Raw genomic sequence first — 22,387 nt, 5'->3', positions numbered from 1 at the left:
TTACCTGTGTGAATAAAAGATTTTTTTTATTTTTTAAGAATTCATCTCTTTTTTCTGCCTATTCTACATCTGATATCTTAATGCCCTGTTTCTGACATCATAGTTGGAAGCTGTGGAAAGTGATTATGATGTTAAGAAAGAACTATTACTTCAGATGAACTCTTAAAAAGCAAATATCCTCTTTTCATGTAAACTAGTGTTACCAACATACAATGGAGAGAGAGAGAGAAACACAGAAATACACGATTTATAAGAATGTTTTCCAAGTATGTTGTTCCTGAGGGATCAGTGGGTCTATAATAAGGGGTTTCATTCATAAGGTTATGCCCCCTCTTTTGAAAACAACCTACAATATTTGGAATAATTTATTAGGCTATATTACCTCTAGGTCTTTATCACTGATGGACCAGTCCACTCCACCTTCTCCTGCAAAACAGATATATTGTGAAATATATTAATGCACTGAAAGTTATTTTGTAAATTCAACCACAGGTGATTTCTACGTAGTCACTGAAAGGAGACAAGACCAGACCTGTTTTTAAAAGCACATCATTGGCAAATCTAGTTTCAGTTTCAGCAAAGGGACACTATCAATCTGTTTGGCTCCAAGTTTGACCTACCTTATAATTAAAATGTTCTCTTTGTTGTGTGTGTTTTGTTAAACAAGGCATCAGATAGGAAAAGTCACTATGTGGTAAGTGGCACTGACACTGAAGTACTGCACTACTGGTTACACACATTACATTTAACTGCTGTCTGTCAAGGCACACGGAACCCTTAGAAAATCCGTGGTCACCCTCACGCACCTCTAGGATCTCAGAGACACAAGGTGGGTGAGATAATATCTTTCATTGGACCAGCTTCCATTGGTGAGCAACACAGGCCACGTCTACACTAGAGACTTAAGTTGACATGTTAGGTCAACATGCAGCCATTACTGCGGTGGCTGATGTCCACACTATCCTCCTCCTGCCAGTGCTGCGCATTCCCTCTCAGCCAGCAGTGTTGGCCAGCTGCCTGGGCTTCTTGCCTCCCCATTCCCCGCCAGGGGCAGGAGAGGGATACCTGCTCAGGCTTCTTGCCTCTCTGAGCAGGGAGCTGAGGGCAGCCAGGTTCTAGCTGCCGGGCCTTCTTGCCAATTTCACAGCTTCAGCATGGAGCCCTGAAATTGATAAGACAGCCAACAGCTGATATAAATAATTCAGTGTCTACACAGAGCCTGCCCCGCTCTAACTACACCAACATAAGCACCAGGCCTCTCGTGGAGGTGGAGTTATGTCACTGCAGTAGGGCACTTACATCGGCAGGACAAGGCTGTATTTCGTACATTGACATTATTAGGCCAATATAAAGCAGCTTATGTCGACCAAACTGTGTAGTATAGACCAAGCCACAAGCTTTCAAGCAACACAGAGCTCTTCTTCAGTTCTGGGAAAGGTACTCCCTGCATCACAGCTAAATGTAAGGTGGAATGCCGATTGTTTAGCATAAGTAAAAAGAACAGGAGTACTTGTGGCACCTTAGAGACTAACGAATTTATTTGAGCATAAGCTTTCGTGGGCTACAGCCCACTTCATCAGATGCACAGAATGGAACATATAGTAAGAAATATATATACATACAGAGAACATGAAAAGGTGGGAGCAGCCATAGCAACTGTAAGAGGCTAATTAATTAAGATGAGCTATTATCAACAGGAGAAAAACTTTTGTAGTGATAATCAAGATGACCCATTTTAGACAGTTGACAAGAAGACGTGAGGATACTTAACATGGGGAAATAGATTCAATATATGTAATGACCCAGCATAAGTAGTTAGCACATATTGTAAGGGACCTTTCAAGGTAGAGTGACCTGTTAACACCTCTGCAGTCATGGGATAAAAGGAGGAAGTTAGTGGGTTACAGATTGTTGTGATAAACCATAAATCCAGTGTGTCTGTTCAATCCATGATTTTTGGTTATGAATTTAAGCTCATCTTTTGAAAGTGTTGTGCAGGTTTCCTGAGACTCCTCATCCTCATTTAGTGCACAGATGAAACAGTCTGTGCACTCAGTTCCGGTGTCCAAACCCAGACTGGTCTGCAGCAGCCCAGACCTCTAATTCCAGGGGAAGTCCAGCTCAGTCCTGCACTGGAGCATGCCCAGAGCAGACAGAATCTTTGGAGAATGAAGCTGCTAAAATCTAATAAGTTTTTACTGAGTGTGTGCAAACTGCAAATAGAGGAAGATGTTCATGGAGATAGCAAAAGGAGAAATCCCTGCCAAAACTGAAGTCCCTGCTCCAAAGCTTTTCAAATCATTTTTTTAACATTGGTAAAACAATGTATTTTTCCTTAGCCTCATACTTTGAAACTGCAGAACCGTTCTGGCTGAGTATTTAAACAAACAAACAAACAAACAAGCCTGAAGTAGACACTTGCCATGGAAAATCTCAGCCCAAATGGTTGACATTTAGCAATGTTATAATAAACTGAAAATAGGATCTTATAATGGGAAGTGTAGGACAACCTCGATAATAAGTGATGCTACCAGCCCTGCCTATGAGATGCATGAATAAATAACTTGCATTTACTAACAGCAAAAACTCTAAATATAGAGTCCACTGATAATTAAAGGTGGCGAGCCCCCTCCATTTATTTTTTAAATGTCAAAAAGGTAGGTAACGGATGGCATTTGAGTGCAAATAAATATATTTCATAATTATTTATCTAGCTCTTATATTGACCCCATCACCACGGTATCTGAGCACCTATTCTAATGCACCCCACATTATTTTAGACAATAAGGTCAAGTTTTCTGGACCAAAAATTGTCTCCAGATATTGGTGTGTGACTCCCATCCTTTTTCTTCAATGGAAGCTGCTTGTTTGCATCCAAAGGATAATTTGGCCCTACTGTATGCACTTATTAAAAAAAGTCAGCTTTCCAGTTTACATGACAGGTACACTGTTGAGAATATTTTCTATTTTTAGGAATCTGTCACAGAAATTCACTCATGAACAAAATAGGAGACATTTCGGTCATAAAATCTCAGATCACATCTAATAAAGACTGTACAAATGAATTACAGAGAACAGAACCATTTTTTTCCAAGAAAGAATTCTGAATTGAATAAAGCATGTTAGAAGAAATTCTCAAAATAAAAATCTAGAAATATTATTTAATATGCTTAGCATACCCTTAAGGTTTCAGAACACATACTACAACATTCTGATCAGTGAAACAGAATCCCTCAATATATAGACAAAGTTTTAAACAATTAAAACCCAACCACAGAAAAGGCAATGCCATACACGAATGAATGCTCCACATTTCCCAGGACCAGAGGTTTTACAAATACTATGTTTCACAAATTGGGAGCAAACATTTCTTATTATGGCTCAATCTTGCAAGGTGCTGAATACCATGGCCTCAATCCAGGCAAGTACTCAAAACACATCCTTAATATTAGGCATATGAGCAGTCTCACTGACTAAACATAGGGACACCATGTGGAGTGAAGTCCTCGGTGACCCCATGTTTTTCATAGCTGGAGAATTTGACCTGAAATCCAAACCTTGCAGCTGAACTGTGCTCCAGAATCCAAGCTTTCATGTAAAAAATTATGAGCCCCCACACGATGTAGATAAACATAAAACCAATACACAAGTGTGAATTGGTATCGTTTGTTTGTAGACAGCTCAAAACAATAGTTCCAAGGGACAAGAACTTTCTTCTTCATCTTAACAGGTCACTGATAATGAAACCCAAAGAGTAACAGTCATTACTTTTAAAGCCCCAGTGCTGCAAACAGTCACAATGCACAGTCTCACTGAAGTTACTGGGACAATTCACAGGAAAAGTTCAGAACAAGTGAAACTGTTCTTCTGGTTCTGGACCAACATTGTCAAGTATTTCATAGCTGATTATCTGAGCAACCTCTAACCACCTCAAGTTTCCCTACCTAGCTGCCAAAACCTCTGCTTCCCCTACGACAATTTCTAAGACGCAGTACTACCTTAATACAAAAATCCATGCCACAGAGAAAAGTGAAACTGTGTGAACAGTTGAAAGTAATTAACACAGAAGCTAGGGTATTGATGGTGCTGTTCCAATTAAATTGCCCATTATTAAATTAAGTTGCTGCAATTTTTCCAGTATGATACCCTGAAAAACTGCAGATTTGAGGTCCAACTTACTACAGAGAACAGAGGGCCTTGGTTTTATTACCTAGAAAGGCTACATATTGAAACATGAACAGTCCTGCTTTTGTACCCATTTAGAAAAATCTTATATTTTTTTGTACATGGATTTAAATTCAGTTTTAATTCAATTTAAACTGATGTCGCTGTGATGTTTTTGGTACCCTGAAAGAAGATTTTATGATATTCTGAGGCAGTGAATATGGCCTGACTGGCTGGGATATCACCAAATATTGCATAGGTTGTCATGTATACCCCCCCAAATATCTAACTTTTAAATTCCTTGCTGAAGAAATACATTTTGAAGTTTCAAAACTATTTTGGTGGCTGTAGATATGTCTAAATTTATTACATACAGGCTGTCTTTTTTCAGTTACTCAGAAAGAAATACAAGAAAATAGGACCAAAAGAAACACGTTCTACAGTGAAATTGTGGGAAAAATCTCTGAACATCAACTTCAGATAAGTTTCAATACATATGTCATAAACAGATAGTTAAGGGTTAATGTCTCTTTTACCTGTAAAGGGTTAAGAAGCTCAGTAAACCTGGCTGATACCTGACCAGAGGACCAACAGGGGGCAAGATACTTTCAAATCTTGGTGGAGGGAAGTCTTTGTTGTTCGCTCTTGAGACTAAGAGGGACTAGACGTCAATCCAGGCTCTCCAAATCTTTTCCTGAAAATCGAGTCTCTCATGTTTCAAAATTGTAAGTATGGCCAGGCAAAGCGGATTAGTTTTATTTTTGTTTCTCAACTTGTAATGTCTCTTTTTTGCTGAGAGGATTTACCGGCTGCTTGCATATTTGAACCTAAGGCTAGAGGGGGTTCCTCTAGGCCTATATGAATTTGATTACCCTGTAAAGTATTTCCATCCTGATTTACAGAGATGATTTTACTTTCTCTTTAATTAAAAGCTTTCTTTTAAGAACCTGATGAGTTTTTCTTGTTTAAAGATCCAAGGGATGGATCTGGACTCAAACAGGAAAGTTGGGGGAAAGGAGAGGGAGTTAATTCGGCTGTGTTTAAGATCTCAAGGGATTGGATCTGTGTTCACCAAGGAATTGGGTGAGTCCCTCAAGGCCACCCAGGGAGGGAAGAGTTTGGGGGGACAGGAAGTGCTCCAGACACTGAAATTTCTGGATGGTGGCAGAGTTACCAGATCTAAGCTAGTAATTAAGCTTAGAAGTGTCCATGCAGGTCCCCACATTTGCACCCTAAAGTTCAGAGTAGGGAAGGAACCTTGACAACATAATTAAAACAAAGCCAAGTAAATGTACTTTTACTTAATTGTACTTATTTATTTACTGCCAGACAGTGTCCATGAGTTTTGGATAAACACAGATTAGCTGTGCTCTGAGCTTCTCTGATCTCCCTTTTCTGTCCCTGCTTCTTCAAACACAAACCACTTGATTTACCGTTCTCTCTCTCACTCTGATGCATGACCTCAGCACTAAACATTGCCTACCACCTGCTCCGAAGCTCAACCGAACTACCAATCCTTGCTACATTCTCAAAGCAGTATACTGAGTATTTCTCTACTCCCATTTCCTGCCCCAGACCAGCAGCCTCCCAAGGCTAGCAACCTTATTGTACCTGTGCTGAATTGTAAGAGGTATCATGCCTGGTCTAAACTACAGGGTTACGCTGATGTAAGCTGCCTTGCGTCGACACAGCTGTGGAAGTGTCTTCATTTAAATTGGGCTCTCGCCCGGGTAAGTGCCTCTCTACACTGACTTAATGCCACCACTTCCCCAGTGGCATGATGGGTGATCACTCATTACTGAGTATGATCATCTTCCACGGGAGTTATGGGTCCTCAGGTGGCTAATAAGGCCAATCCTTGAACTGCAAGTTCTATTACAATGAGGGCAGATGTTTGCAGGCTCAGCAGGAGGCTGTTGAACATGACTGGAAACCAGTCCCTCTTTTCTCCTGCGCCTCTTGTCCTCTTCGGCTTGTCGGCAAGCAAGTTCAAAATGTAGGGGACCATCACGTAGGACTTCACTCCATTTTAAGCGATCCCAGACAAGTGTCTCCCAAGTATCAATGTCAATATTACATTTTTTTAGGTTGCCCTTCAGCAGGTCCTTATAACGCTTCCACTGTCCACCCATGTTACAGTACCCTTCTTTCAGCACAGAGAACAGGATATGTTTTGGGAGGCAATGGTCTGGCATCTGGACAATGTGACCAGTCCAGCAGAATTGCTGATGGATGATCATTGCCTTGATACTGGAGATCTCCCAGAACACTGATACTGGTGCGCCTGTCTTCCCATTTGATTTTCAGAATCTTACGAAGGCAGCGTTGATGGTGCCTCTCAAGGACTTTCAAGTGGTGTCTACAGGTTGTCCAAGTTTTGGACCCATACAACAGTGTTGGGAGAAAAACGGCTTGATAAACAAGTTGGAAGTTTCTCAGTTGGAAACCAAGTGGCATAGAGTCACAGTCAACATAATTAGGTTGATGCCGCATAAGTGTAGACACTGCATTGCTTATGTTGACTGTTCCTGCTCTCAGGAGTGGCCCCACATTGACAACACAATAGATACAAGTGCTCCTGATGAGGACATGCACAACCGACACAAGCAGCCAAGTGTGCACACACACACAAGTGATTTTATAACTGGAGGTTGTATGATGACATAAGTTAGGTTGACATAATTTTGTAGTGTAGACATGACCTAAGAGTCATTGCTGGCAGGATCAATGGAAGAAGAGGTGGCTGAATGCTTTGGCAGGAGAATGGGAGGTTGAGATGAGATGATTAAGAGCTGCTTGGCAGGAGGTGGGAGCAGATATGAAGTGACAGACTAGTAGTTAACAGCTCATAATTTGACCATCCATCGGTCCATATGGTAGTGGGGCAGTGGAGCCTGTGGGTTTGACATGGGAGGGGTGAGGAAAATTAGGTGGCTGGTGTGAGGTCCTGCCAGGGACTAGAGCTGAGGTCATGCTGCAGGGTAAAAGAAAGGATGATTGAAGCAGTAAGGCATATGGATGGCGCAGACACACACAAGCGGAGGATGTGTGAAGGTGACCCATGTTCACCTGAAATTCTTGGACAAGGTATGGCTATAACAAAGAAATACCTGCTAATTTAAAACAAAAGTTACATTTACCTGGAAGTCTTTAGGAGAATGAGACTTACCTTAAATCGGTGTTAAAAACTAATGGTCTCAACTGAATTTAGTGCTGAATGAGACTGTTTCAATACTAATTTCTCATTTCCTGCTTGTTAGTAGGGAAAATGCTCCAATCAAGTAAGCAGCCATAAAGTAAGACTATCCTTTTTTAAGTAGACAGCTAAACTAAAAAAAAACAAAAAAACCACACCCTATTTTTAAAAAAAGGTATAGTTCAGGGATAGGCAACCTATGGCACATGTGCCAAAGGTGGCATGCAAGCTGATTTTCAGTGGCACTCAGACTGCCCAGGTCCTGGCCACCGGTCCTGGGAGATCTGCATTTTAATTTAATTTTAAATGAAGCTTCTTAAAAATTTTAAAAAACTTATTTACTTTACATACAAAAATAGTTTAGTTATATATTATAGACTTATAGAAAGAAACCTTCTAAAAACATTAAAATGTATTACTGGCATATGAAACCTTAAATTAGAGTGAATAAATGAAGACTCGGCACACCGCTTCTGAAAGGTTGCCGATCTCTGGTATAGTTCTTTCTGAAGCTTGGAGAAAAAGAGTGGAATTTTCTTTTAAAGGGAAAGATAGAAAATGTTAGGTTCAGAAGAGGATAAAAACTATTCCAAGATAATTCTCTGTATGTGGAACAATGTGCAAAGATTTAACCCCATGTTTTTAGTACTCAATAAAACCACTCAGCTATATTTTAATTCCTGTTCTAGGGGTACCCATGTCCCCTTTTCACTTCACACTTTCTGGGGGGCACAGCTATAAAGGACTGTAAAAACATAATGCAGCTCTTTACTAAATATCTTTTTATCCATTTGATGTAGGCATCCACAAACATTTTGGTAATTAAATTCTTTACATTGTCTATGGTTTCTTTGGTAATTATTTTATTTATGCAAAAACACCACTTTTCTTTCTATTTTTTTAAACTGCTCACAGTGCGTCTGTGAAACGATATTAACATTTTAAAAAATTATTCTGATAATCTCCCCTGGGGCTTTCTCTATCTCCAGTAAGTGACTGCACCAGAATCTCATAGCCACAAATGAATGTGTTATTCAAAGGAAGCTGCTATTTTTCACATGGTATCAAGGTAAACCCCCACAACACAGACCTGCCACAGTTAAATTATTTTATTTTTAATGGATTTTCTCATACTTCGATTTTTTCCCACCTTTTTCATTTGTGTTACCCACATTAAGATACTTTTTATTTTTTTATGATTCATTCATTCACATAATTTGATGAGAAAATACATGCCTATTTATTCTTCTGTTTAGCCTTATGAACTTTTTGTATTTGGATCGGAGGGTGGGGAAGAGAATGGCTTTGTGTGTACCCAGCTGATACCAACATCCTGTCAGTTTGGGTTGTGGTGAGAGAGAAAGGGGCCAGAGTAAATGAGAATGGGGATGATGTTAAATGTATAGTGCTTGGATGGAAATAAGAGTTCTGTGAAAGGAACATCTTCTATAGACAATTACACATTGGTTACCCTGGAATAACACAGTATTATGGGATGGCCTGTAGAAGCACTACAGGTAAGGTTGCAACCATATTTCTGTTTAAAGCCAAATTTTCACACTGCATTACAATTTACATGCCTAATCTGAGCCACGGACAGAGTTTAGGGTTGTTTGGCCAAGGGTATCTGGGATCTAGTCGTCCCCCTCCATCTCACTCCCCAATTGGTTTAAAAAGTGTAATAAAAAACTCTCTTATTTCTTTTTCCAGAGAGAGAGAGAACGAGAACTGTGGACAATATTAATTTATATCACTGGACTGCTCCTTTTTAGGGAGAGAAATAGCTCAGTGGTTGGAGCATTGGCCTGCTAAACCCAGGATTATGAGTTCAATCCTTGAGGGGGCCATTTAGGGATCTGGGGCAAAAATCTATCTGGGGATTGGTCCTGCTTTGAGAAGGGGGTTGGACTAGACAACCTCCTGAGGTCCCTTCCAACCCTGATATTCTATGATTCTAATACCCGAGTATAGTAAATCAACTCCACAGCCCAATAGTTCAGAAATTGTTGGACTTTCTTTTGGGTTTTATGGACTAGTGTGCTGCTGCAAGCAACACAAACAATGTCAGCCCCATGCAGACTCTTGGCAGAGAGAGAGACTCTCCCAGAAAATGCTCTATAGTCTAGGGGGAACACGCTCTGGGCTAAGAGCCAGACGACCATAAGTTCAAGTCTCTTCTTCCAGAGCAAGGAAGGAGATAGCAAAACAAACTGTGAAAGAGCTGTTGAGAAAACCTCTGCCCTGAGCGTGGAAGAATAATATTGAGAAGCAATATCATTACAGTTCACCAAATGCACTTACAGAGGGTGCTACTCCAGGAGGAGGGGGAGGCAGTGGACCTTCTTGCTTGCCTCTGAGATTTGGCAAAGGTGGAAAAATCCAACATTTCCAAGCTTGGCAGGGCAGTGGATTCCCTTGAGAGAAAATAAATTTAGGCTGAGCTACAACTTAACTGATTCCTTATCTATGATCCTAAAACTTGGGTTATTCTGCTACAACCAGTGATCTAGGGATCTGAAGATGTCACCTTTGCAGTCAAGCAAACAGCTTGGCCTGACTTTCAATCTCTGGGAGAAATGAGACCTTTTACACCACTAAGAACATTGCACTTCAGCTCTCTCAGCAGGGAATCTGGAGAATTTTATCCTGTTCTCTGGAGTGTTTAACCCCAGTCTAAGACTAATCGCACCTCCATTGTCTCCAAAAGACATTATGCATACTACGTTTCTTTGGTAACAGTATGCAGTGAGCTTAATGTTTGATGGCACTTGTACATTCAGCTTCACAATGAAACAAACATACCCGCTAAAATAGGCGAGAGATTTTTCTTATGGTGGGAAGATGGATGCAAGCATCCCTGGTTTCCAAATCACATTAAAATCTTAATTCCATAATTGTATTTAATTATAATACACCTCTACCCCAATATAATGCTGTCCTTGGGAGCCAAAAAATCTTACCGCGTTATAGGTGAAACTGCATTATATCAAACTTGCTTTGATCCGCTGGAGTGCACAGCCCTGCACCCTAGAGCACTGCTTTACCGCGTTATATCCGAATTCGTGTTATATCTGGTTGTGTTATATTGGGGTAGAGGTGTATAATCACAATTATATGAGACTGTAAGCTCTCTGGGGCAGGGGCCATCTGTGATTCATATGCCTGGCACAATGGGATCCTGGCCTCTGAGTGTTACTTCATTACAAATAATTAATAACAACTTTAAATAGGTAAAGATAAATCCCTTCTCCATAAAAGACTAATTTAATGCCAGCAGGTTTTAAATGCATCTGAAACTTCTAAGGTTTCTAAATCAGTAAATATTTTTGTTTTACCTCATTGAAACTCAAATATATCAACATAATTTTCTGTGATGGAGTTTTCTGATTTTTTTTTATAGCTCTCATTTTAGAAATGGAACAGAAATTTGGCAAGTTCTCTATGTTTAATGTGGTAGAGTTTTCCAAGCTATCATGGAAAATTCGCTTCTTGTTCTGACTGGTGGTAACAGATATACAAAGTTTGTCTTTTTCTTACAAGAAAATAAATGTTTGAATTTTGATGTTGAGTGCACATTCTGTTTATTAAAACCACTAACCAATTTACTGGTCACAGGGTGCAGAGACATTACCACCACCACCCTCAATAGAACTCCAACATTGTGCTTGGCAATGTGCAGGGGAAAAAATATGAATTTCCCCAAATGACCTAAATACAACACAGACAATACAATCCACACATAATACTGTGCGCACATAGAGATCAGAAGCACACAGAACATAGATGAGGCATAGATGAAAGAACAAAGCTTCATGATGCTTTTTATACCCTCAACCTCCTGACTCGAGTCTTTTAAATGAACTTTTTCAATGCACAGTTATCGTGCAAAGGCCATGTGGAAAGACCAGGTTTAAAATGAGGTTAATTAATCAATCATATTTATTATAGCAGTGCTGAGAGGCCAAGAGAAAACTGGGCTCCACAGTGCTAAGCACTGCACACACACAGTGAGAAAGAGTCCCTGCTCCCGCAAACTTACAATCTCTAGGGGTCCTACTCTGAAAAATAATGGAACAAAAATGGCCAAAGTATTTACTTTTAGTTATTTATACTGGGAAAGCCCATGCAAATTTTATTTTCAGTTTAAAAACTGTGCACAGCAAACTCAGGCAACTCAGAGTGTAGAAACTGACTCAATTCTGCTGCTTCTTCTTCTTCTTCTCTCTCTCTCTCTCTCTCTATTCCTGCCACTCTTTAAGGCAAAAAGCCACCGTTTCCAAAAACTTCTGATTCTGCAGAAGTACAAGAAATGTTATTCCAATAAGATAATATTTTTCTTTGAATAGGCTGTATTCTTAATACCCATTTATTACAGGCTGAAATCTGTATTGACAATGGCTGCTCTACAGGCATCAACATATGGTCTGTGACAATAACCCTGTTGCTCATTCCACTTAAGGTTTCCATTCAAAGAACACCTAAATCGAATCGAACTCAGGGGGTACACAACATTCTAAAATGCAACTGGATGAAGACAGGCACCTCCAGGTCTAAACAACAGTTGGCAGCATTTATGACATATTTTCAAAAGACTGACCGCAGACCTAGATCCTAACATTCTGATTTCCCCAACTCCAGTAGTGACTGATGTGTACAAAACTTGTATGGAGGCTACCGGCCTCTGAACTCACACAATCCTAGGGAGTAGATCAAGGCTAAATGATGCAGAGAAACAACAGCAGATGAAGCTCTGGATATACCATTCAGTCATTTTGAAGTAGAACTATTTCTGGAGAAGAACTGGAATCAGCTGCAGTAAAGGCTGTTCTCTGAGACTTCCTTAGACACTTCAAGAGATTTTTCAACATTTGTTTTGATGATAAAGAGATGACTTACTGAAATAGACACCTGCTGTTGGAACATATTATCCGAAAAAGCAGAGAACTTTGAAAGAGATCTATAGATTCCCACTGAAAAATCAGTTCATACTGTAGTTGATAGAAGTCCAACAGGAAAAATTTCCTTATGGAAAGGACAGAACCTCCCTCTTCCCACAATAGCAAAACACATCACCTCTCTCCTCTCTGATATTTCTCATCAGCCTCTGTGTTGTTTTGGTCACTCTCATGATAATAATGACAATTTATCTTTAGCAGCCATTATCTTGATGCACTATGGTACTCTTTAAATCCACTTACTGGCCCAAATCTACCAGTGAACATTCACAGAAAGCCAAGCCACACTGAAATGTATCGAAACACATGATTTTGCTTCAAGTATAAAAAAATTGGTATAGAGAAAGTTAAAAAAAAAAACCACCAAAAACCTGAATATAATAATTTCAAAACCTGTTAAAACAACTTTAAGCAAACTTTACCAACCTATTACCTATGGGAGTAAACTTTAACTGTCATCACAAGAGAAGAAAAGTCTGACAGTTGGGGGTATGACATGGTATTTATAATCCCTAGGCAACATATTCTCTTGGGGCCCACCACAGGGCTAAAACTGGGATTTTCAAGAAGGTTCACACGTTTTGAAGTAAATATGAACTAAGAGTGTTTAATCTAAGTGGAGATGCTCGCTTTTCATATTTAAAGCAGCCTTTTAAATACATAAATTTACCAAGTACTGGTACATAATTTTTTTTTTTTTAACAGTTTTTAAAAGTTCAGGACTGCTTGATATTTTTGCTCTGTGCAGTGTGATTGTTCTGCAATTTTTTGCCTATAAAACATAGATTTCCCCCTCATTTTACTGCCTCTTTCTTTTCTGTTTCTTCTGTGTAAGATGCTCTAAGAACTGTAATGTGAATAAAAATGTCGCACAAAAAGCAGTAAAACAGTGAATATATAATATTTCACAATCTTGAAGAGTATGTATCACGCAAAATTGTATATTGATACACATGTACACATTAAAATATATATATACACACACACACACACTGTGTGTGGGTTTGTATATTACATAAATGTGTAATTTTCCACCTGTTTTGTGTATTCTGTGATAGATACCTTCTCCCCTAAGTCTTGGCCACTGCTGCTAATTTAATTCACAAAACTTAGTGGCTCATGGTTTTCAAAGCTTAGTCCAACATTTGCAGAACAAAGTAGGTTTTTCTCTTTTTTTGGTGGGTACAAGTATGGGGACCACAGGAACAGTTAAATTCATGGCATGGTTGGTCTACCACACAGTCGGGGGAATTCTTTAAATAGAGCCTGTCACTCTCTTTGCCCATCAATGGGATTTCCTTCTCAAACTGCTGATTCGTTCAGGTACACAACAGAGGAAATTTCAGTTAACCTTTGTTTCACCCCGGGGAAAAATCTGTCTGAAAAGTACAAAATGAATAGATTAAAAAAAATAAGTAGCTCAGCTGCAGGGCTATTCTTTCTATTGTTCACAGCAGTCAAAGTTAAACAGAGAAAAGGAGACAAACCTGAACATTTTATTCCCACTGGAGAATAAATGTATAATACGTAATTTAGAAATCCAATTGTCTATACTTTGATTTTTGATTTAGCCAAGCAAGACAAAAACAGAACTAGCCCTCACATCAAACATTCACCTTTTGGCCATGTCTTGTATGATTGTGGAAAGAGAATTACTAGTTTCTTTGAACAGGAAGACATTTAATTAAGTTGTCCTAAGTATATTTTAAGATGCCAATAATTCTTGGAGGAGAAATAAATATGAAATATTATATTTGAAGGATGCATGAACAGATAAGACTGACAAGTAAAATATATTTGGAAAGTAAATATTGAGGGTTTTTGGTTTTTTTTTAAGTGGAATGACGATGACAATGACAAAGTGGTCTAACATTAAGATCTCTTCTCTGGAATGTGTGTGAGAGAAGTTGGCTTAGAGAGAAATTATTTTAGCAGAGGAAGACAGTCCTTTTAATTTCAATTCTTATGTACCTGAGGCCTTGGACCGCAGTGTAGATTCTCCTTGGACTTGTACTAAATGTTCAGGAATGCTTGCTTTAGAGACCAGGAACAGATATTTTATTTGGTTGACTATAAACAAAACCTATGTACTCTGGGGCAAGGTCTCTGGTCTCTCCTATACTTTACCATGGCAGACTGGAAAATCTGCATCAACATAGGCTTAAATGAAAATGAGGTTTGAATTAATTATGAAAATGAATAAGATGATCAGAACAGCAGATCCTAAACTACTTACTTGGAAATCCAGTGTCATGTTATCACTACACGTTAAGCGTTTGATGACATGCCCTATTTTCTGTATTGACACATGTAACCACCACAGAAGTTGTCATAGGGAAAGCTGGAGGTTTTCGCTACTGTGCAAGAGGCAGCTGAATTTTTGGCAACTGAGATGGTGTGGGAGACAGTCTGATGGTAGGACAAGGACATTAGCTAGAAGTTTATATTAAAATAATCATCAGTTAAATAGTTAATGTTGGCAATGAAATGGTCATCTTTAGGTTACAGAGACAAAATCCCATTGATACAAATGGGGCACTTCACATCTTTCAGAGCTATTGTTTCAGTCTGCAGATGCAGGAACACACCACTGCATTAGTTTATAGTCTTTATGGTTTAAGATTAGCACGACAGTCAGCATCTTTAGAAATAAATTATTAAATAAAGGCAAGACAGATTCTGAAGTACAATTCTGTGGCAATATGTGAGTTATGGTTGAGAATTCCACAACAAATGCTGATACCCCAGACTCCATGGATTACATAGTCCCAGGATATAAAAAAGATTAGATTTTATTAGAATTGATTACTAGTTTGGAGGAGGGGGGGAGAGAGAGAAAAGTCACTTATTTTGCTTCCCCGCCAAAAGGTCATATTTTTCACTTATTTCTGCACATGATTTTATATCACTTTTAAGTGAAAAAAACTGATTAAATACTGTAGTGAATTTTTTCAATGAAAAAGTACTAATTGGAAAATTAGTCACTGCTAAACATACTTTCTAAAATTAGTCACTGCTAAACATACTTCCAACATTCATTATTGCAGTGCCTAAGAGTTTTACAGGAAGACACAAGGTGGGACATGGGACCAGCAAGGCCACAACAACACATTTTATAGGAAGACACTTTGTTGTGGATAGGTGTTCTCCCTGCATAATGTGTAGCATTTTTGTTTCTTTGTTTATGACTCCTGTGGAAGAAATAAGACAGATAGTCCTTGCACTTTCTCCCGAGGGAGGCAAGATTTGAGATCATTCTAATTTCCTGAGGAACACAATTCTGTAGCTGTGAGTGTGTCATTAAAGAGGTCTGTCGGCAGCTCTCATAAGACTTATTCTTGTTAGAGATGGCTCCATTGTTTCTGAGGTGAATAGCTGACATGGAAGGTCTTGATCACAGAATATCAAGATTGGAAGGGACCTCAGGAGGTCATCTAGTCAAACCCCTGCTCAAAGCAGACCAATCCACAACTAAATCATCCCAGCCAGGGCTTTGTCAAGCCTCTAAGGAAGGAGATTCCACCACCTCCCTAGGGAACCCATTCCAGTGCTTCACCACCCTCCTAGAGAAAAAGTTTTTCCTAATATCCAACCTAAACCTCCACCACTGCAACTTGAGACCATTATTCCTTGTTCTTGTCATCTGGTACCAGAGGAACAGATCTGAGATCCATCCTCTTTGGAACCCCCTTTCAGGTAGTTAAAAGCAGCTATTCAAATCCCCCCTCATTCTTCTCTTCTGCAGACTATAATAATTCCAGTTCCCTCAGCCTCTCCTCCTAAGTCATGTGCACCATCTCCCTAATCATTTTTGTTGCCCTCCACTGGACTCTTTCCAATTTTTTCACATCCTTCTTGTAGTGTGGGGCTCAAAACTGGACACAGTACTCCAGAGGAGGCCTCACCGATGCCGAATAGAGGGGAACGATCACGTCCCTCAATCTGCTGGCAATGCTCCTACTTATACAGCCCAAAATGCCGTTAGCCTTCTTGGCAACAAGGTCACACTGTTGACTCATATTCAGCTTCTCATCCACTGTAAGCCCTAGGTCCCTTTTCTGCAGAACTGCTGCCTAGCCATTTGGCCCCTAGTCTGTAGCAGTGCATGATGAGAGAGGTCATGCCTCAAGCAGCCCAAAACTAACTCAGAGAGAACCTTAAGGATTAGACCCAAGACTTTGAATTGGATCTCGTATTCATTGTGGAGCCCGCATAATGACCACAGCATTGGGTTGATAAGCTCTAGCTGCAATATGCTCAGCCAATAGAATCTTGCCCTCTCTCAACCCTGCTGGGTTTTCATATTCATTCTAAGGTACAAAGCTGAGCACTAATCAAAGCCTGGAGGTCACAACAGCATGAATCACCATGGTGAGGTCAGTACCTGTCAGTACCCAGCACAGTCTCCTGGTCAGATTGAAATGGGAAGAGATATTCCTAGTAGCCACCAATATAAATATGAGCAAGCAGTGCAGAACACCAAGGCCATGCATTATTTTGAAGATCTCTGGGCAATCTCCTTTGTTGGAAGGTGATGAAATTATGCCAATTTTAGTTCTTTAAAGCCTCTCCCTTATAGCAGCAACACCGTTGCTTTCCCAGCCAAATGCTTTTAATCTATATGCTGATTTTACAGTTGGTACTGGGATAGCTAAAGACTTCATTTTATTTGCACTTGGCATGAAGGAGATGTAACAGCTTCCATTGCTGAATACTAAAGACACTTGGGTCCACGTTCATATTAACTGAGGTATATTGAACTCAAAATTGTATAATTAAATACTGTTGGATATTGAATTTTTTCTGTATAGTCAATGATAAATATTGAATCATTTAATTAATTGAGGATTTATACTGTTTCACAAAAATCACAATTGAATTATCAATATAACGAATGACCAGAAGATGGAAATTGAGTATTCGATAACAATCTATCTTCCCTATAACAATGCAAAGGACTGGAGGCTGGTGAGTGGTGATGGTTCAGTTTTTCACTGAACATAACTGTAGAAAATCTAGCACCTCAGCTAGGGAGTGTATTCTTGCAACAAAAACCCTCTTTCTGCAACAAGGAGAGAATCAATCCCAGTTTCATTAGTATAATATACTGCTAATGTATTATCCTCTCACAATTCCAGGCAAGAAATAAGACTTTGGAATCTTGTTCTGTCAAATCTCTATGTTAGAGACACAAGGTGGGTGAGGCAATATCTTTTATCAGACTATTCTATTATCTAGCCCATCTTGTCTCTCTAATATCCAGGGACCAACACGGCTACCACAATACTGTTAACAAATCTCTGTATAACATTCACCATGACAAAGTCGCTGTGCCTAACGAAGCTCTGGAATAAGATATCTGGCAGTGGCAGTTTGCTTGAGAGAGATAAAAATTACAATTTCAATGTGTATTAATGTAGTTAGGTCTTTAAAATAATTATTTTTTAATATGGGCCAATGCTCTGAAGTCACGGCTTGCAATATTACATAAGAATCAAGGCTTTGAATTTACCCTGCTTTATTCTTTGGAGCCTATTTATCTGGTGTAACCAGACAGCTATATTGTAACTACAACATAACTGCAACATTCTGGAAACAAGTACTTCCTGCTTATCAGGAAATATTTAAAATTTCCATCTTCTAAAGAAAGCAACAAAAATGTCCTTGTCTCAGACAGGCTGTTAAGTTTTCTCTTTTTTACAGTGTGGTTGAAAAGAAGTCCCTTGATTAGATTCATGTTTGGACTTCCTCAAATGCATTTATTTCAATTGAATTGGTCCATCCAGGGATGTGCACAGGAATAAAAATTTGGTTGCTTTTTTTTTTGGGCGGGGGGGCCACTTTTTGTGCTCCTGCATGATCAGAAGAGCTGGTTCCCCCTTTCCCAGGCACATACTGTCAGAGGGGCTGGAAGAGCTCTCATCTTCTGCCCTGGCCTGGAGAGCTCACTCGCCCTCTTCCCCAGCCCCCGTGGCTGGAGTTGTCTCTCCCCCGGCAACAGGAGGAGCTGTAACGGCCCCCATGGCCCCAGGGCCGGCGGAGCTCGCTCTCCCTGCCCCAGCCTAGAGGAGTTCTGTGCCCCCACTGATTGGGGTGGCTTGTGCCCCTACTTACCCCCCCCTTGTGCATGCCCCTGGGTCCATCAATGCTTCAACTGAGTTGAACTGTTTAGAGGCCAATGGTATCTCAACTGTTTAGAGGCCAATGGTATCTCAGACCTATAGCACAGCTCCTTTGCAAAGTATGAGAACAGACAGTTTGAGCATAAACCACCTTATTCTTCAAGAACAAAATATAAGGAGACTCAGCCGTTGTAGACTGGTTTTCACTGGTTGATATTATTGACGCTAAAAATGCACTTTAGTGATTGCTGGTATGAGCAGCACTCTGTTAAAGGCTCTGATTTTTCATCTCCGGAAGTATTTGAATAAGGGGCCGACAAATGATGTCTCACACACACATGGAACGACACGCAGCAACACTTATAAATATACAGTAGGATGTGTGAACTCTGGGAAACACTGTATTGAACTTTTAATGCAGAAATGGGTATCAAAGACAAACAGGACTCAATGAGAGTCTAGAACTCATAAGTGATAATGAGCAGACCAAATTTAAAAGAATCATGGAACACAATGGAGCAGATCTCTTGCTAGAAAATCACAGTGAAAATATCTTCGCAGTTTAAGACATATGGTCTTCCTCATTAAAATGATTTGTTGTATCTCTTGAAAATAGTCTATCAGAATTCAGCAGCATAACTCGGAAATTTCAGAACTAGCTGAAGAATGTGGCCATCGCCTTAAAACAGGAGATTCAGAGGAGCTGGAGGTTCTGATGCCAGGGCTATGACTAAGAATAGAACTGATTATCCTAACCTAGAGTTATCACCTGTGTCATGTCATAAGCAGTGACCTTTTTGATCTGCCTAAAGAGTCTGGATCACAGAGGTAGAGTAGGAAAGGCATATAGGACACTCTTGAGGAAGAATTACATTAGGGAGCCAGGACCTTTGCAACTTCAGGAATAGAACTAAAGGCACTTCATGGTTTTCCTTGAAGGACGGCGATCTGTTTGAGGAAACTCCCAGCTGACGAAGACTGGAATTACCACAACATCCTTGACAGATCAAGTATTTGGAACACTACATTTCCACTTCTGATTGTCTACTTACATATTGTCCTTGCTGGGAAAATAAAGGGCCACACAAGTTTTCTGATCCAGGATACACCATTCCTAAAGCTAGGTACCCTTTTGACATACTACTCAAGAGCTAACTCCCCTCTTTGTCCATTATGAAATACATAGCAGTGGTGCTATTAGTGAAGATTTGCTTAAACATGTAATGTGTGGGAAGTAAACACAAAATTACACTAATCATACTCAGCTCTAAGTATGGTCTCTCTGGATTTCTAAGATCTTAAATTGCATCACAATCTAAGTAAGTTCTTTAGGCCACTGCCCAAAGCATTCATCAGAATCACTGCTGATTGCTGAGAAAGACTGAAAGGTGCTCCCTTGCAGACATCCTCATGCATTGCCTGCCTGAAGAGAGTGTTGGATCTCCTGAATGAGTATCACCAGCAATTTTAAGCTGCCTTGTCCTGGGTGATACACCGTCTTTAACGAACTCTGTACACATCTCATATTGAGTCTAGCTAACAGTATTAAATATGTTCAGAGGCCATGAGACTCAGAAGTCTCAAGAACCACCACATATTGTTTCAAGGTTGAAATGTTGCAAATAAAGTGGCCAGATTTTCACAAGGGTGCAACAGCCAGCAGCTTCCCTGGAGAACTATGCTCCAAAATGAGGACTGATTTACTTACAAAATTCTGACCACTGATTTAGATGCCTAATTGGGAGCTGATGGGTGCTAAGGACTTTTGAAAACCTGGCCCCTTGAGGTTCATGTTCACACTTAGGGAAGAAAATAGATTTCTTTGTAGAGACTGTATCCTTGAAAATTAGTTAGCTATGGAGAAATACATATGAATACTTCATTGTTGTAAAAGAGTAAGCCACAACTGTCAGCCATTTAGTAAAGACTCTAGCAGCTATAAAAAGTCCCCAAAGTAGTATTCAGTATTGATAAAGATAACTGTCCTAACAATGAACCTTAGATATTTTCAATGATTTGGTCTAATAAAAATACAGAGTGGCATTCCTAATGTCAGGGGCCACAAAACAAGCTTGAGAACTTGGGGAAGTTAATAGCACACAGAATTTTACCCATCTGTGGTCCTTGTTCAATATTCTAAGGTTCAGTATGGGACAAACTCATCCGGGAATGAGAAAATAAAGAGATGAGAACCTCTCCTTTTTAATATCACTCTCCTTTTTGCACCTGCGTACAATAAAAATGTGGTGTTATGAAGAAATACACAGCCTTTCATGAGAGGCTCCCCATAAGGGGCCAGGGAATGGGGGTATCCTTTCTGAATAATTTCTAATACCCATTTGTCTGTAGTAGTTCCACTCATACTGCAGAAAACAGACACGATCCCAAAAGGAAGATGGGAAAGGGTGACAGGAGTCCATAAGTAGCAGAGAAGGGTTCCCAAGGAAGCTATTAAACCTGCTATTCATCTGCAGATTTTTCAGATGGTGAAACAGAAAAAAAGTTGAGGGCTTTGATTTCTGCTCTTCTCCTCTACACTTAGTAGAGAGTGATTGTTAGTAATGACCAGTGACTTGCTGAGGAAGAGACTGCTTCTGGAAGCAGAATGTTGTCAACTTTCTCTCAGTAAGGCCTGCAAGAGATCCAAAAACCTGAGGGATTGCCATGTGTGCCAGGTTCTTCAGAGAGTTATCAGACCTCATATTGAAGAGAATAGGGCCTTTCAGCGGCAGATCTTCCATTCTTGACCAGATCTCCAAAAACAGGCCAATATTCTTCAACTCTGTTGCCTCTGAATAAACTGCTGTGTCAAATATGTCTTATGCAATCCTCCAGACACATTTACCTATCCTTTGGTCTTCTGCCACGGTGGTCTTGGCTTCTGTTTTCTTCTTGTGCAGATGTTATAGCAGCGGGAGAAGCTATCCCACGAACAAAAATCATATCACCAGGAACCACTGGTAAATTGCAAATCTCCCTTGCAGTGATGTAAACAAGTACAGCTTTCTTCCAAATAAATCCTGCCAAAGGAATAAACAGAGATGCTCTTTGTCATGGTACTAAAATCCCCTTAGATTCACTAATGAAGTGAGCTTTGCAAGCAAGAGAGGCTATTAACGCAGTGATATATGACTGTTCTGCACACATTTTCAAATTACTATAGAAAGACATGGAAGAAAGATAGATGAGAAATCATATTATGTAAGGTCCCAACCCTGCAACGTGAGCTGCACACAGGAAAACCCTTCCATCCCTTTGCAGCCTCAGTTACTTCAATGGTGATCTGCATGGGCACAGTGGTGGGCCCATATGGATCCAGTTGCAAGATTGGCTTTGTGCTATTATAAGTTTTCATAACAATCACTTTGCAGCTACCGGCTACAAAAAAGGAAGGTAGCTGTGCATTTGTCACGTCTCAAACAGTAAGGTGGATTATCTAGAAGTTTTTGTTTCAGACTGGCCCAACTTAATGAAAATAAGTGAAGAGTACAGACAGAATATTGGCCCTGTTTGCCAGAAGGTCCCAAATATTGGTTGAAGAAATTTGCCGGGGAGTTGCTCCAAACACTGAAGCCAATAGCAATGGTACTTGATTCTGTACAGAAGAATTCATGCTCCATTGCTGAAGCTGTTGTTGTGTAGAAGAAATCAGGGGGGAAAAAACCTTTCACTGAATTGCAATTAGAGAATGTCAAAATGTGTGTGTTCTGAATGCATTATAATCAAGCTTCTATAATCAATAAGTATTAAAATCAAACCATTCCATTTTCTATGGTCTATGATTGATCCCTGTGTGTTCCTGTTTCCACTCACACACAACAGAGGAATCAGCACTTGCTCGTGATTATGCAGAAGAGGTTTATGTTGGATGTTGGTTACTGACACCAGTAACTGAAGTGTAAACCAAATCTCCTCTAGTTTAAAAGTCATGTTCACAGTGACATACTGAA

The 22,387-nt window shown here is 39.8% G+C and overlaps 1 protein-coding gene across 2 annotated transcripts in view; it reads right to left on the bottom strand.

Moving 5' to 3' along the window:
• The window catches only part of ZCCHC7 (zinc finger CCHC-type containing 7), a 160,034-nt gene that overhangs the window by 51,300 nt on the left and 86,347 nt on the right, over positions 1 to 22,387 (bottom strand). For both annotated transcript variants that reach the window (XM_032778748.2, XM_032778747.2), the window contains exon 3: positions 383 to 426. In XM_032778748.2, the coding sequence (XP_032634639.1) occupies positions 383 to 426 (44 nt within the window). The remainder of the gene's footprint in view (positions 1 to 382; positions 427 to 22,387) is intronic.

Source organism: Chelonoidis abingdonii, chromosome 6, assembly GCF_003597395.2.
Source record: "Chelonoidis abingdonii isolate Lonesome George chromosome 6, CheloAbing_2.0, whole genome shotgun sequence".
NCBI lineage: Eukaryota > Metazoa > Chordata > Testudines > Testudinidae > Chelonoidis > Chelonoidis abingdonii.
The sequence above is the reverse complement of the archived record's forward strand: the minus strand, read 5'-3'. Positions and strand labels throughout refer to the sequence as shown.